The 16135-nt window shown below is 31.8% G+C and overlaps 1 protein-coding gene across 2 annotated transcripts; it reads left to right on the top strand.

Annotated features, from left to right (window-relative positions):
- Positions 1-3654: 3654 nt before the first annotated feature.
- LOC129608323 (pH-sensitive chloride channel 2-like) lies at positions 3655-16119 on the top strand. 2 transcript variants are annotated; one of them, XM_055519777.1, is made up of 9 exons: positions 3655-3849; positions 7529-7947; positions 8321-8366; positions 14149-14209; positions 14310-14882; positions 14981-15136; positions 15205-15539; positions 15636-15729; positions 15802-16119. In XM_055519777.1, exons 2-9 carry the CDS (start codon positions 7613-7615, stop codon positions 15957-15959), a joined length of 1758 nt encoding a protein of 585 aa, XP_055375752.1. In that variant the 5' UTR covers positions 3655-3849; positions 7529-7612; the 3' UTR covers positions 15960-16119. The 2 variants fall into 2 exon arrangements, with proteins under 2 accessions (XP_055375752.1, XP_055375751.1); XM_055519776.1 differs by having other exon boundaries at positions 15636-16119.
- The last annotated feature ends 16 nt before the right edge of the window (positions 16120-16135 follow it).

The following is a 16135-nucleotide window of genomic DNA, read 5'->3' as shown; positions in this document are numbered from 1 at the left end:
TGAATTAGTGTCTTAATTTAATATATTGTAAAAAACTATTCACTACTTATTGAAATTAGCCCAAACGAAATATATACAATTTACAGTATTTTTATTTTATTACAAGCACATAAAATATATGCGAATTGCATAAAATATATTTATTATATAAAAAATTATTTAAATTTATGATTTAAGCATTATATACTTAAATATTAAAACATAATATAAATAATTTTAAAGTGATTATAAAATCTGTATATTTGAAAGCGAAAGTTATGTAAGTTATTATTATATGTTTGTAATTTATGTTTCAAGGTTTTTGCTTCCATAGAAAAGAATGCAATATTAAATTATTTTAAAAAATAATTTTACAAAAATTTTACTAAATAAATTTGATTTGGTATTAGTTTCTTAAAAATTTATGTATCAATTATGTATTTTCAATAAAAATGTTATCAATAAAAATGTTTAATAATTTGTATACAGAAATAAAAGAAAAATTTAATTTATAAATTTTTTTCTAAATAAAAAAAAACTTTATAAGATAGAAACAAACTTTAAAATATATAAAATTATATATATACATAAAGTAAATTATATATATAAATATATAGATATATTTATATAAATAATATATAAGTATTTTTTTATAATAAATTTGTATAAACGTGACTATTAACATAATACAAAAAGTATAAATTTTCTTTTTTTTATTAATTTAATAAAATTATTGTGAACAGTAAAAGTATTATTAGACAATAATAATTATATTTTAAGTTTTATATAAAATTAAATATATTTATTCAAAACTATTAAATTCAATTAAATTTTGTTAAATTATTTACATTATAAAAATTGTTAAATGTTGCATAAATTTAGCAAATTTTGTATTTAACGAAATACAAAAAATAATATAAAAAACTATTTAGGTATTTTTATGAATTTAAATATTTATCAGAAAAATTTATTTATTAAGTTCATATATAGTTTTTCACATAATAAATAAAATTTAATTACTATGATGTATACATTTAATATTCTTATTTCTTGCCGTAAAAGATCCGGGTTAAATTTTACCAATTTAAAATTAAATGTATTTTAAATAAAAAAACACCTTTTAATTATTAAACAAAATTTTCTTTATTTAAATAAATATTAATTAGAAACTGTATACATTTAAAAATTCGTAAATTATTTAATTTTAGATATTTACAAATATTTAATGTGTATATGCGAAAATATTATATAATCGGATCATAATAAACTGTAAGATCAAAAATAATCAAACGTTATAAATATTATTTTAAAACATTATCTTTAAACATACATATTTGTAATTTTTAAAAAATTATTAATACAAATATGTACAATAAGAATAAAGACTATAATTTATTATAAATATTAAATTATTTTAATTTTGTTTTATTTAATATTATAAATTATTTATAATGTTTTATAGCTGAAAGTTTGAGATTATGCAGTAAAATATTTGGAATCAACATTATACTATTACAAAAATTGTTGGTTGTTTTTGCTTTTTAGCTCAAAAATAAATGATGATTTATTGCAACTAATTTAAAGGTGAATTTAACAATTATTTCTGATTATAAAAAGAATCATTAAATGATCATTTCATCACCTTATAATACCGTCAAAATAAATAATATATTTAAAATAATAATAATAAAAGTATAGAGTATATGATTTTATGATATAATGATAATTATCGGTTTTCTCGAAAATTTCTTGTTCTTTTTTTGAGTGTTTGCGTACTTTCAGTAAATATTTAAAGCAAAAATTTCCCATTTAATATTGTTGTTTATATTTCTATGAAATTTGATAATTCAAAATAAATATTCAATAATTTCACAGTGTTATAATTTAATGAAAGGCATTTAAACATTTTTGTAATTTCAGTTTTTTAGTTTTATAAATAAAAGTCATTAAATATAGGATTTTCCCAGAAATATCATTCAACTATTTTTAGTTACAGAAATGTTGAAATTAGAATATTCAACCTAAAAGAGATTAGAGGAGTCATTCCATTTTCTATGAATAAAAACTTTCAATGAAAATTAAATATGCAAAAGCTATTTTTCAAAAAAGTTCATGCATATATGAATGTACCTCATGTATGTATGTGCTACAAATAACTACTATTGTTTATTAGAAAAGTTGGTTCCTATTTACAGTAATCAGTGTAAGTATAGGTAAATATAAGTATTTAAAGAAAAACCCTAATGAACCTGTTTTTGTTTTATATTTTCTGTGATGACTTTCTTGCAATAAAAACATTGGTTTATGGTCATTATTTTTAATTTTAAATTAATTTTAAATTAATTTTAATATAATATTAATTAAAACAATAAATTTTAATTCAAACAAATTACATTTCGGTTAAATTTTTAACTGAAAAAAATTTTGCTTTTCACGTAAATCAAATTTAGAATTTAATTATTGAGACAAGCTTATAAGATAAATGATTACAATTCTACATTTTTTTAGAATATTCCCTAAAACAATTGGCAAAAATTTGCTTTTTAATTTCAATTTATCTGTTCGGCATTCTGCATGGGTTTTTATTTAAAACTGTTTTAAATTAAAAGCTTTTTTTAATTTTAATATAATTTTTAAAAGTTCTAAATAAGACCTTAAGTAATGGATTTTTACCTTTAAAAGAAAATAAAAAGATTGAGAATTGAGAATATCTTCTCATCTCTTCCTACTTAATACTTACTACTTATTACTCATTACTCACAACTTACGACTTACTACTTGCTACTTATTACTTACTACTTACTACTCACTACTGACTAGTTACTATAATTTACCTTCTGTTATGTGCATATTCCTTTTTCTTCTTTTTTTTACTTTTATTTAGAATTAAATTAGATTTACTGATAATCAAGATAATTAATTGATAATTTATTAAATCTCCTACATTAAAGCTTCTTTGACTTTACATTATTAGATTAGTGCTTAAATTATAAAAAAAAACGTTAATAAATATATTTAGTTTAACCTGTATAAATTGAACTTTCATTTAGAATCATGAAGCTTTCGTGGAAAGGTTGGGATAGTGGAAAGAAACTCAATGAAATTAAGCTATATGTATATGCTCTTTTGGCATTCGAGTTGAAGACGATTAAACCATGCCTTTAATTTATTATTTATTTTTGAGATTTCGGAAAAGATTAATATTTATTTATATAAAATTATTTTAATAAAAAATACTGTAATTGAAATTCGCTCTATATTGTTAATTTAATTATTAATTTACAAATGTTTTCATTTAAAGACACTATAATTTAGAATTTATATACATATGTATTCATACAAACGTATATGTGTGTAACATCTAACAAATTTTTGTTAAAATTGTGTAGCTATATAAAACTAAAACAAAATTATTTTATTGATCTAAGTTGAAATAAGTTTAAAAAAGAAAATATATTACATACTAGCTAGACGACAAATGAAAAATAAATAAAAATTATAAGCCGATCTTAAAGTTGACAAGAAAAGCATAGTAAAAATAAAAAAAAAAAACAACAATTTCCTAACTTATGTATAAAATTTTTCAACTAAACTTTTCCTTTATATACTTTTTCTTTTATAAATTTAAGATATTTTATCTCAAAAATTAATGAAAATTGATCAGTTAATAAACGATCATTCTCCTAAGAAGAACGTAAAAATTAAAAATAAGAAAATAATTAAGAAAGTAAGAATATTAAAAAAAAGTGTATGTGCATACACACATGTACATGCGTATATATAAAATAACGGAGAAAAAAAATAAAATTGTAAATATCAACTTTAATCAAGTAAAACAACTCATTTACCCTTCTCAGTATATTTAAGTATGTACGTTAACTCTTTAGTTACGATCAACTATACCTATAATTAAATTAAAATAGTGTATATATACAATATTTATATAAATATATAAAAAAACAAAATTAAAAAAAAAGAACAGTGAAACAAAAAAAAATAAATTTAAATTTTAATTGTAAATGTGCAATTTAAAAATAAAAATAATTTATTTAAAAGTTTATAAATATTTTTTTTAAAAATTTTATGATTAAAATACGTTCAATTAATATTCTTTACTCTTTTACCTTTTTGAATATATTTGATTTTTTAATTCAGTATTGAGTGAAGGATAACAACTTTATGTCAAAACTGAGTGTTACAAAAAATTTTATTATGTACATAGTTAAAGTATAAGAGACACAATAATAATATAGATAACTACCTCTATTGACAAAAAATTAAAGTAATGAAAGTAAAAAATTTGAAATAGCATGTCAATATATTATGTAGATACATAAATTTTATAAATTTTAAAAATAATACAAAATTTCCTTTATTCGCCTGTGCTTAAATTTTTAAAATAGATTAAAAAAATTGTTTTCCAATATACAAATAATTATATTTTCATTAATTGAAATTTTATTAAACAGCAGACTTATTGCAATTTAATACATTCACAAAAAATAAAATCATACAAAAATATTATAATTTAATACAATCAAAATTGTTACTATTTGCTTCTAGATTATTTCCTAAAAATTTAAAAACATTGAAAAACGACCTTACATAATTATAATAAAACTAATTTATACTAAATTTAAATCGATAATATTATTTTTTTTTAAAAACTGCTCGAATTCAATTATAATAATAATAAAAATGCAAATAAAGTGATATATGTATTATATAGTATAAAATCGACGTCACACATACTGTTATATTGAGGTATACTTTTAAATATGTATATACTCTATATAGTATTTTTACAAAAAGTCATTTGTTTTAAGTATTTGATAAAATATTTTCATATTATACAATTATACACATTCCCCATAACTTCACAAATTATAGATTCACATACATATACATTCCAATAAATCCGGACCCCCACTTCTCTTTATCTATCTGTATGTATATATACTCTCGTCTGAATACTTAAGTGCTCAATATCTATAAGTTTATGATAGAACACTAGACACTTTAATATACTGTCGGCGATAAATAATATTTGTTTCAAATTTAATTTGATTTTATATTAATATTATGTTTTAGAAAATTCTACTGAACCTCTAGAAGTGCACGAGTCCGATGCACGTAGCGCCAATGGGGTTAATTATCACACCCTATTGGCAAAGTTTTTTTTTGAATTTGTGTAGGGTTTAAATCAAGTTTAACCTATTAAACATATTATAATTTATTAATTTATTTCAATAACCTTAAATGAATACAAAGTTTCCCATAGTTTCAAGGTGCTTTAATTTTTTTGTATTCCTGTCAATTAAACCTTTTCATCATGGCGATTAAAAAAATATGGTCACACTAAAAATTTTAAAATTGATTTTTGTATAGTATGCGCAATTTAACTTAAGATTGAGATATTCGTGGAAGTTTTAGTTAGTTGTTAAATTTATTTTCAGTGTTAAGATGAAAATTTTTTTGTTTTTCTGGCAATTGTTTTTTAATTATACAATTACTAAATAAGAAGGTGTACTAATTGAATTGAAATACAATATAGATATGTTTAAAAAATAATAATAATATTTAAAATATAAGAATTTTCAAGCTATATAATTATAAATTTAACGCTATAAGAATATGTATTGCATGTTTGAATGTTCAATTATTTGAATTGTATTTAGTTAAATTTTATTGAATGAAAAAATTTATAAATGCATATACTTGTTAATGAAATTACTTTTATTTGAAATTTCTCATGAAAAATTATTGTTTTACTGTACAAGGTTTGCACATTTTCATTAATAAAATTCACACTTGATTACAACAAGAGCTTAAATAATATATGTATATGTAAAACAAGACACAATTGTTCTCAAGATATTTTAATATTTTAACAAAATTTTATTATATAAAATATTTGAATTAAATATAAATTTTCATTTCTTATATATGTATGTGAATCTCATATACAAATATGAATAGAAAAACAAAATCCCATTTTTTTAATATTTTTATAAAAAAAATTCGCATATTGTTTTTAATTATAAAAACTTACAATTAATTTCGTGATAAAAACAAAAAATAAAATAAAATTTTTGCTTAATTGGTGTATAAAATGCTAGCAAATAAAAGCACTTGTAGAGTTTTATTGACGCTAAACAAAAATGTATTTAAAATCAATTTATAGGTGGCATCATATTTCCGCTCTAGCTAGACGAATTACTAAATCAGTAATATCGATATCTTCATACTTAATTAGAATTGAATGATTTAAATTATTTCTAATAAAAATTCCAATATTTTCAGTTGTCTTTTTCTTTTTCTATAATTTTATATATGACTTATACCTATTTATGTAAGAGGCGTTTAATGTTTAATACATAATGTAAATTTATTTAAAATATACTTTAAATTTTGAGTATTTTGAAATATAATTTTGTAGCTATTATTAGAGCAAACTAAATACATATGTATACTTTTTTTAAAACTTAAAAAAAAGAATAAAAAATGCAGTTTATTCAATTATTTTTTTTATTTTTTTATTCCTATAATAATACAGAACAAATATTTTAAATACCTACATATATATAAAATATCATGGGAAATAATATAATTACACTACATGGGTGCATATTAATATTATACACACATTTATAATTACTCTGAAGCAAATATAATATTATGAGATAAAGTTAATCGAAAATATTATTTTAAAAATAAATGTTTATCAAAAAATTCTAATTTATAGCTATGTAGAAATATGAACATACATATGTAAGAATTAATTATTATAATAAAATTTATCCTTGTTTTTACATTATTTTCGAATCTCTGATCTTTAACTAGTTTACATAAATATATTAGTTCCCTTTGTATGTATGTTCCCTTTGCACATGTATGTATATATAGACATATTGCCTAAAAGCGATTAATGTGTCTAAAACAATTATATTTCAAATAATAGTTTGGTGTTTCGCCTTGGTTTTCAATCGTTTTTTTGTAGTACTGCTTCACTAAACCTGAATGTGATTAAAGTTTTTCACTTTCAAATTACATATTTAAGTCGAAATTCACGACATCAGCATCAATTGACACATCATCCATTTCAAATGAACCATTTCATATTTAACCCCTAAAAAGAAAGAAAAAAAGAAAATATGTAAAAGAGCTTTTGTAGTACCTACTTGTTTTTAATCCGACATTGTTCAATAGAAGCCATTCCGGCACAAACTTACACGTTAAGAAATTTAACAAATTGTGGTCACCTCATTGTTATGAAAATTCGTTAGGTTTAAAGTGCTTTCTGAAACTATTATACAATTTTATTATAACTTGTTAATTTGTTCATTAATTTTGACATTACTTAATTTATTTTAAAACTTTTTATATTCCTAATAGTTAATAATTTTTTAATTATCTTCTTCTAAATTAACTTTTACACAGTTTTTTTTAAAGTTTAGAATATTTTAACTAACACATACATATAAACTATAAATATACACTAAGTGCATCCATACATATTTTATTTTATTACATTTGTGTATATTTTTAGATCAAACTAAGTAAATGCAATTTAAATTAATAAACTTTCTCAATCTAAATAATCAAAGCAAATAAATAAAATCAAATTTAAAAAATGTTTTCCACATGGAAAACTAGTTTAATTTTAATAATTCTAAACATTATTTGTAAAATATATGCTGAAAATTTTACAACAACAACAGATGTTGTGGAATTCCTAAATATAGATGATGAAAATTCAACCGAATATTTATTATTAATAAATAATAATACAGATTTGGATATTAAAAGCTCTACAGAGAATATTTTAGAAATAACCACATTACTACCGGAAGTCAATATAACTGAAGAATTATTAATTCCGCCAGCAAATGTAACACCAAATATTGAACTTAGAGAAGAAGAATCTAAGGAAGAAAGAAATCAAACAGAAGCAATAGTTATAGTAAAGTAAGTATAACTGATATTAAGTTTCCTTTATTATACATATGTATTCATTAAATAAGCCCTCACTATGTAATATGATGGGACCTTACTATGTAATTTTATTTGCATGAAACGGTTTTCGTATTCCGATCAATCAATTTGTATGGTACTACAAATTGATGGTACTACCTTTCCATTTCTGCAAATACGAAAATCGATTCACGAAAATCGAATTTCATTGTAAGGCCTGGTTGTTCATCAAGTAAAATTTTTAGCATTATCAAAAAAATGTGATTGTTTTTTGGGCTTAGGTTAGAAAAGGTTAATTCACTAATATATTGAATAAATTGAAAAAAATTGACAATTGGAAAAATTAATCTTAAGATTTCTTTTTCAGAAATGACAATTGCCCATCTTTAGAAAATGCTGATTCTTTTTCACAGGTAAGTAACTATAAATATGTCCATTATACAAAATAAATTTTTATACAAAAATTTTATATATTTATACGATTGAAATATAAGTAATTTTGAATGTCGTACTTTAAACATTAGAAATTTTTATCCGTTTTTTTTTATTATTAATTACTTAATATTATTGTAGATTGTAGATTCTAAGGGAACTGAGTGGGGACAGGAGCATCCCCCCAAGCCACCGCAGCCATTTTTGACTTATTGTAGCCACCCCACCCTTCCGTCTATAATATCCCCGTCCCAATCACAAAGCCGGAGATATCCCTAAGAGAGTTGGACAATAGTTCCCGAACACTTAGGGACCCATGTCCAAGACAATTGCGGCGCCGAACAGCCAGTGCCGGACAGTCGCAGAGAATGTGCACGGCGGTCTCATCGCCACCCCCACAAAATCTGCACAGGGGGGAGCCCGACTTCCCCAGCCTGTGCAGGTGGTATTTCACCGGGCAGTGCCCCGTGAAGAAATTCGCAATAGTGCGAACCCGGCTCCTGCTCATCCCCAGCAACTCCGCAGCGAATCCGCCGGAGCACGCCGGAACAAACACCTTCGCATGACGGCACCCTTTCGTGTCCCGCCAGTGACGACTGCATTCTGCCGCGAGTAGGCAGGCAAGCCTGGCCCCCACGGCGGAAGAAGGCAGACCACAGAAAGGCAGCGGCTGCACAAAGGCAGCCCCAGATCCCCTCCGCGCCAACTCATCGGCAACTTCGTTGCCCGCATGGCCACTATGGCCCGGCACCCAAATGAGCATCACTCTGTTTTCCGATGCCAATTCCATAAGTGCAGCAAGGCAGCTCCAGACCAGCTTGGATGTAACCTGAGCTGAACGGAGCGCCAGCAGTGCAGCCCTGCTGTCTGAGAACACATAGATGGTGCGGTTTCTATACCCCCTTTCTAAATTGACTCTCAGACAGATCTATTGCATTTATTTCGGCTTGGAACACTGTGCAATACGGGTCAAGGGTTGCATATACACGCGTGTCCGGGCGGACACAGTATACGCCCGAACTTACACCCGACTCCGTTTTGGACCCGTCCGCATACCACACGCTCGAACCCGGCCTAAGTACCTAGCCACCCCGATCCCACGTCCATCGATCGGGAAACAGAACCCTGTACCTGTGGTCGAAGTTGTACCGCGGCAGACAGGTATCCGACATGGTTATTCTTAGGATCGGATCGGTCTCAATGAAGTCTTTGTGAGTCCTGTGGGCCAACTTTAGCCCTGCCCCGTCCTCGCCAGAGAGAAGTCGATAAGTCACTAGCCGAGCTTCCTTCAAGATATGGAGGTGCAGTGGCGGCAATCCGATCATCAACTCCAATGCAGCGGTGGGAGCCGTCCGCATTGCCCCGGTCACTCCCAGGTAGGAAAGCCTCTGTAGCTTTTCAAGCTTGACCCACACACCCGCCTGCTGAGCCTTACGGCACCATACAATCGACGCATAGGTGACGATGGGCCTAGCAAGGGCCGTATATAGCCACAGTGCTATTCTGGGACCAATTCCCCAGGTCCCCCCGATGAAGCTCCTACACGTCCACAAGGCCGCTGTAGCTCTCCCGATAACTCTATCGATATGGGTATTCCAAGAGAGACGATCATCCAGGGTTACCCCCAGATACTTCACCTCCCTCGAGTAACTGATACGTTCACCAAACAGAATTGGGCTCGTTAATCTGTCCCTGCTTCTGCGTCTGGTGAAGGCGACCAAAGTGCTCTTGCTTGGATTTATATTTAACTCAACGCCTTTGCACCACCTTTCCACAACACGTAAATTTTGCTGTAGAAGATCAGAAATAGTGCTCTCAAATTTTCCCCGCACGACGAAGGCCACATCGTCAGCGTATCCCCAGACACGCGCCCCGGAGCCCCTGAGAGCAGCTATTAGATCATCCACTACAATGGACCACAGGAGGGGCGAAAGAACCCCGCCCTGCGGACATCCTTTTGCAGCGGAGATGAAGAGTATATCGTCAGCTATGGTGGACTTAATAATCCTATCCTGTAGCATCCGATTGACCCATCTGCTAGTCGTCTCATTAATCCCTCGTTTGTGCAACGACTCACAGATGACATGATATGGGGTGTTGTCAAAAGCTCCCTCTATATCAAGGAAGCAGCCAACTGCTACCTCCCGCACTTCCAGTGAGTTTTCAAGGACCCCCACCAGACTCTGCAGAGCGAGTACAGTAGACCTTCCCGACTGATAGGCGTATTGAGATTCATGCAAGGGATTGCTTCCCAGTGCACCGTCCCGTATAAATCTATCAATCACTTTTTCCATTGCTTTCAATAGAAAAGAAGTAAGGCTGATTGGACGGAAAGACCTTGGGTGGTTGCTTGGTCGCTTACCTACCTTCGGAATATACGTCACTTTAGCCACCCTCCATGCCTGAGGGATGTAACCCCACGCATAGCTGGCGCGAAAAATTCCCAACAGTGCTCTAGCGATATGTTGGAAACCCCTCTGCAAAAATGCAGGATATATCCCGTCATCACCTGGAGATTTGAAGGGCCTGAAAGAGAAAACAGCCCATCTAATCCTGCCCATCGTGAAAACCAGACGGGATCGCTGCCAGTCATCCCTCCTGGGCCAGGGTGCCCCCGGTTCGATGACTGCATTTGAGTGATTCCGAAGAATCTCCGAGTCAGGAAAGTGCGTTGACGCCATAAGCTCCAACGTCTGCCTTCCGTTCTCAGTCATGGAGCCATCAGGACGTTCCATTAGGCCCAACCTACTAGCATACTTTTTGGAAAGCACCCTGTGAAGACGCGCACTGCTGGGGAGTTCATCAATGCCCTTGCAGAACGCCCTCCACGAGATTCTCTTCGCTTTCCTAATTTCTTTATTGTATTTTGTGAGTGAGTCCTTATACTCTTCCCACGAACCTGACGCCTTGGCCTTATTGAATAGCTTTCTGGTCTTTAGTCTAAGCCTTGAAAGCTCTTCATTCCACCACGGGCACTTCCTATTGCTCCGCCTCGGCTTAGCACGGCAGCTCCCGTGATAGGCATTAGTAATAGCCGCCGTCAGGGCCTCGCTGGCCAGTTCGATATCCATCACCGTTCTGACAGAAGCAGGAACGGATCTAATCCCATTCATGAGGAGCGTTTCGAATTGACTCCAATCTGTGGATTGGGGCACCCGATATATTTCTTCTGCCAGGCCCCCGGAGACCATGATATCAAACCTAATCTGCCTATGATCGGACATGGATGTCTCATTTGAGACATGTCATCCACCAATCCTACTGCCGATAAATTCAGTGCAAAGGGTGATGTCAAGGATCTCTTCCCTAATTGCATTTATGAATGTCGGCCTATTGCCTTCATTCATAATCATTAATTTATTGCTATATATAAATTCAAGTAGGCACTCACCTCTTTTGTTTATATTGCTGCTTCCCCAGACGGTGTGGTGGGCATTGGCATCACTTCCTATTATAAGTTGGAAGTTCCTCCTTCCACAAAAGTCCACTAGATCCTTCAGTTGCTCGTCCGGGTGGGCACAGTCCCCCGGGAGGTAGGATGAGCACACAATGAACTCTGTCCAGCCCCCGCAGGACTTCACCTTCACCAACGCAGCTACCTGATCCTTAGAACAGTAATCTGGAATGGGAAAATACGTTAGCTTTTTACTAAACAAGATGCAAGCCCTAGGCCTGCCCCCAGTTGTATTATCATACAATAGCTCACCTGTTAGGCCCTTAACCTGATCCTTCACTATGTAAGGCTCTTGGATAAGGGCGATATCGAGGTGATCCTTCATAAATCTATGAGCCAGAACATCAGTAGATGCCCTAGCATGCTGTAGATTTATTTGGATGCACCTCACAGCCATATTATTTCCTCCGGCTCTTGTCTATGGGCTTTGGCCCTTTAGACAAAGGCTTTACATGAGCCTTACCTCCCATTTTCGCCTTTTTACACATCTTGGTGGGCGCCTGCCCTGCCACAGCCTCTTTTGCCGCCCCAGGTGCCACGCTGGCCCCTCCAACAGCAAATACCGAAGCATTTCCGGGCTTCCCAATGGGCTTGAGCCCTTTTGGTTCCCCCGGGACGCTTGTATTTGGCGTGCTGGTCGATGGTCCTTCCGTTTCCCTTGCCGCCATTTTCGGAGCGACTTCAGACTTTCCAATGAGTTTTGGCTCTTTTGGTTGGCCTGAAGTGCTCGTCGTTGTCGTTGTCGCGGTGGGCACTGGTTTTTTATTTTGTCCTGCCCTGCCGCCAGCACCTTGAGAGGATTTTCTTCCTTTAACCCGAACGGTAACACGGAAGAAATTCAGGAAAAGTCGGAACTCCGCTTTCCGTAGATCTTCCAATCCGGAATCATCCACGGAAAAGGTGATGGAGCAGCCCCCGTCCTTTTCCTTATCCATCCTCAGCACCCTCCAGGAACTTATCTTGAGGCTGGGATTTTGCTTCCCTATCCTACTTAGAAATTTGTCCCTGGAGAGACTGACGGTTGTCTCGTCCTTTGGTACGTAGGTGACGCAGACATGCTGTTTGGGCATGCTGCCGCCATCCAGTACCACGACATCGCAACCGTCCCAAGGCTTTATCTTCCTGCAGACACTGGTTATCCACTCCCTGGTGTCTTGATTGTTGCATGTTACGGATATCCATCCGTCCCTTTGCAACGCTACAGTGAATTGTGGATGAGAGTCCACAACCCTATCCATTTCATCCATGATGGCTACTTTGATTTTCCCCATCTGGACTTCGGATAGCCTTTCCTCTGGATGCAGTCTATGAGTGATGGCCACCTTGACCTGTGCTACTGCATCCCGATAAGAAGTCATTTTCGGGTTTTGTTGAGGAATGTTCCCAGGGACCTTTTCCTCAACATTGCCCTTCATCGACCTCTTCTTTGAGGGCCCTGCATCAGGGGTGTTGCTTTCCGACCTTTCCCTCTTTTGGGGATGGTCGGCCACAACAACCGATCCGCAGGCCTTCAGCTTTTCCAGCCTTTCCTTCTCGTATCTGCGAGCTTCCTCTGGGGACATGCCATCCCTGATATAAGCCGCGATACGCCGCTTGGATGCACCAGAGAAATATTGTTTTTTTCCCCTGATGTCCAACCTTTTCAGGTCCTCCTCAGTTTTTTGGATAATAGGTCCAAGAGGATCCTGATTATCCGTCTCCATCGGAGGCGACGCCTTTTCCTCCACTGGCGTGAGAAGGAGTTCCTCCTCTGCGTCAGTTGAGAGAAGCTCTGGTTCCGAAGACCCTTGAGCACTAAGTGGTTGTATGTTGTCCTTAGTGTCGTTGTTGTTGTTGTCACTGTTGTTATTTGTCTTGTTGTTGTTGTTGTTGTTTTCCATTTCTGTCCCACGAGTAGCGCGGGAAAGTAAAGTCACCCATGGCAGAGCCCGGCATACCATGGGAAGGCTCATTTAAACTGGAGGGCGCCTGGTATCCAGAGTCCGCATACTAACGACTAAGCTCCCCCTTAGCCACGCAGTCATCGGCATATGCTGTTCCACCTTGACTTGGGACGCCTGTCGTCAGCTGACGTATAGATATAGGGCTGAAACTCACAAAGCAAGAGGCTCGCCGCGAGACATGACCACGACACGAACGTAACTTTGATCGTTTCAATCACCCCTTTATCCTCCGCCATTACCGGGGCCCACCACTAGGAGGTGACAGTGCGGTTTTGGGCCCCTACTTAATATTATATATCAGGTTTATTAAAAGAAATACAAATTTTGAAACAAATTTTACAGAAATCTCTTAATTTAAATTCACAGACTCAACTTATTGAGAGATTAGTACATAAATGTCGATACGATCGATTGGAGAGACCGTTAAGTAAGTTAACGTATATACATAAAGTTTTTCCAAATTTAAAATATTTTTTCAAATTTAAACATATGTGTATGCATATATAAAAATATAACAATTTTTTTAGCATTTGACGGTGAAGGAAAAGATCGAAAACGGTTACCAGTAAAGGTTTATGCTAGAGCTCATATATATTTTATGCAAATTCTTGGAGCGGATAATTTACAGTTTAAAATTCATGCCCTTTTACAATTAAGATTCGTTGATCCACGTTTAGCATTTAAACAAGTCTCACCTAATCGTAATCAACCGATTTTTGGTGAAAAATCATTACGTGACGCTATTTGGAAACCGCACATATTTATATCGAATGAAAAAAATTCTGATGTTCTTGGTACTGATCAAAAAGATTATTTAACATCAATATCTGCAGATGGCACTGTAATATTATCAACAAGAATACAAGCGACATTATATTGTTGGATGAATTTGAAAAAATTTCCGTTAGATGAACAACAATGTAAGGCGACGTTTGAAAGTTGGATGTACAATACTACAGAATTGGTATTATTATGGGAAATAATGTCTCCAGTTACTTTAGCTCCAGATACACATTTAACAGAATATAAATTATTAGCTTTTAATCAAACTCAACAAACAATTGTAGCCAATTTATCAGACTTGAGACATGGAGCTTTTGGTAAATATAAGTTATATAATTAATAATATTGTAGAATAAAAAAGATATATTCTCAGTACATTAATCGAATAAATTTTTGATGGGATTTATAATTTTAGCTGGAAACTATAGTTGTTTACATTTCACAGTATATTTAGCAAGGGAAATGGGATTCTATTTGCTAAGCTATTTTTTACCATCAATCATGATTGTTGCTATATCATGGGTGTCGTTTTGGTTACAAGCGGATCAATCTGCTCCCAGGATTACGTTAGGTACTAACCTTAATAAAAAAAAATACTTTAAACGCAGCAACTTAAACTCTATATTTATTTAATTACAGGAATCAATACTATGTTAGCATTTATCACATTGGCATCAGCTCAAAGTAAAACCCTTCCAAAAGTTAGTTATATTAAAGTATCAGAAATTTGGTTCTTGGGGTGCACAGCCTTCATTTTTGGCAGTTTAGTAGAATTTGCTTTTGTTAATATAATATGGAGAAGACATAAGGAGGTTAAATTAAAAAAGGTTAATTCGAAGTATATACTTAAATCAACGTTAACACCCCGTTTAGTACGAAAAGAGTTTGGGGAATTACAAAAAGCTAAATCTTGTGCAAATTTATTTGTTGAAAACACATTAAAACCTATCGATGTAAATCAATCAATTGCAAATGTAAAAATTAAAGAAGTTCATATATATACATAAACATATATAAACATTTTGTTATTATAGTACATACCCGTTTAAAAATTTAAAATTCATTTGTAGGGTAATACACGCTTTTTAACATCATCAACAACAGTAAGACGTATACCAACAATTATTCGGACAGAATCACAAAATGATGTTCATATTGAAAATGGTAAAATATCTTATAATATAAAACCATTAAATTTGGCAAATAGAGTAAATATAATAACAAATTCAACATTAGATGGTAACAATAATGGTTTTAATGAAGCATCACTCGGTTGGACAACCATGACACCTAAAGAAGTAGCTAATTGGATAGATCGAAGATCTCGTACTTTGTTTCCTGTTGCATTTTTAATTTTTAACATTTTATTTTGGAGTTTTGTTTATTTATTATAAAAAGTATACAAAATTGTTATGTATACGCAAATTATATTTATTTTACTCTTACTAAAAAGAAATATTTTTAAAATTAGTCTTCATATATATTTATAATTCTATTATCATAGTTAATAGTAATTAAAAATAAGAGAAATAAAATTAATAATTAAATTTGGAAGTGATATTAGTTTTCT

Source organism: Condylostylus longicornis, unplaced genomic scaffold, assembly GCF_029603195.1.
Source record: "Condylostylus longicornis isolate FDR11 unplaced genomic scaffold, ASM2960319v2 ptg000031l, whole genome shotgun sequence".
NCBI lineage: Eukaryota > Metazoa > Arthropoda > Insecta > Diptera > Dolichopodidae > Condylostylus > Condylostylus longicornis.
This window is presented reverse-complemented; position numbering and strand designations above follow the sequence as displayed.

Coding starts and splice junctions, on each gene's coding strand:
- LOC129608323 (XM_055519776.1), top strand. CDS start 7,613: ATGTTTTCCACATGGAAAACTAGTTTAATTTTAATAATTCTAAACATT. Junction 8,367..14,148: donor ATGCTGATTCTTTTTCACAG/GTAAGTAACTAT, acceptor TTAAATTCACAG/ACTCAACTTATTGAGAGATT. Junction 14,883..14,980: donor CTTGAGACATGGAGCTTTTG/GTAAATATAAGT, acceptor TTATAATTTTAG/CTGGAAACTATAGTTGTTTA.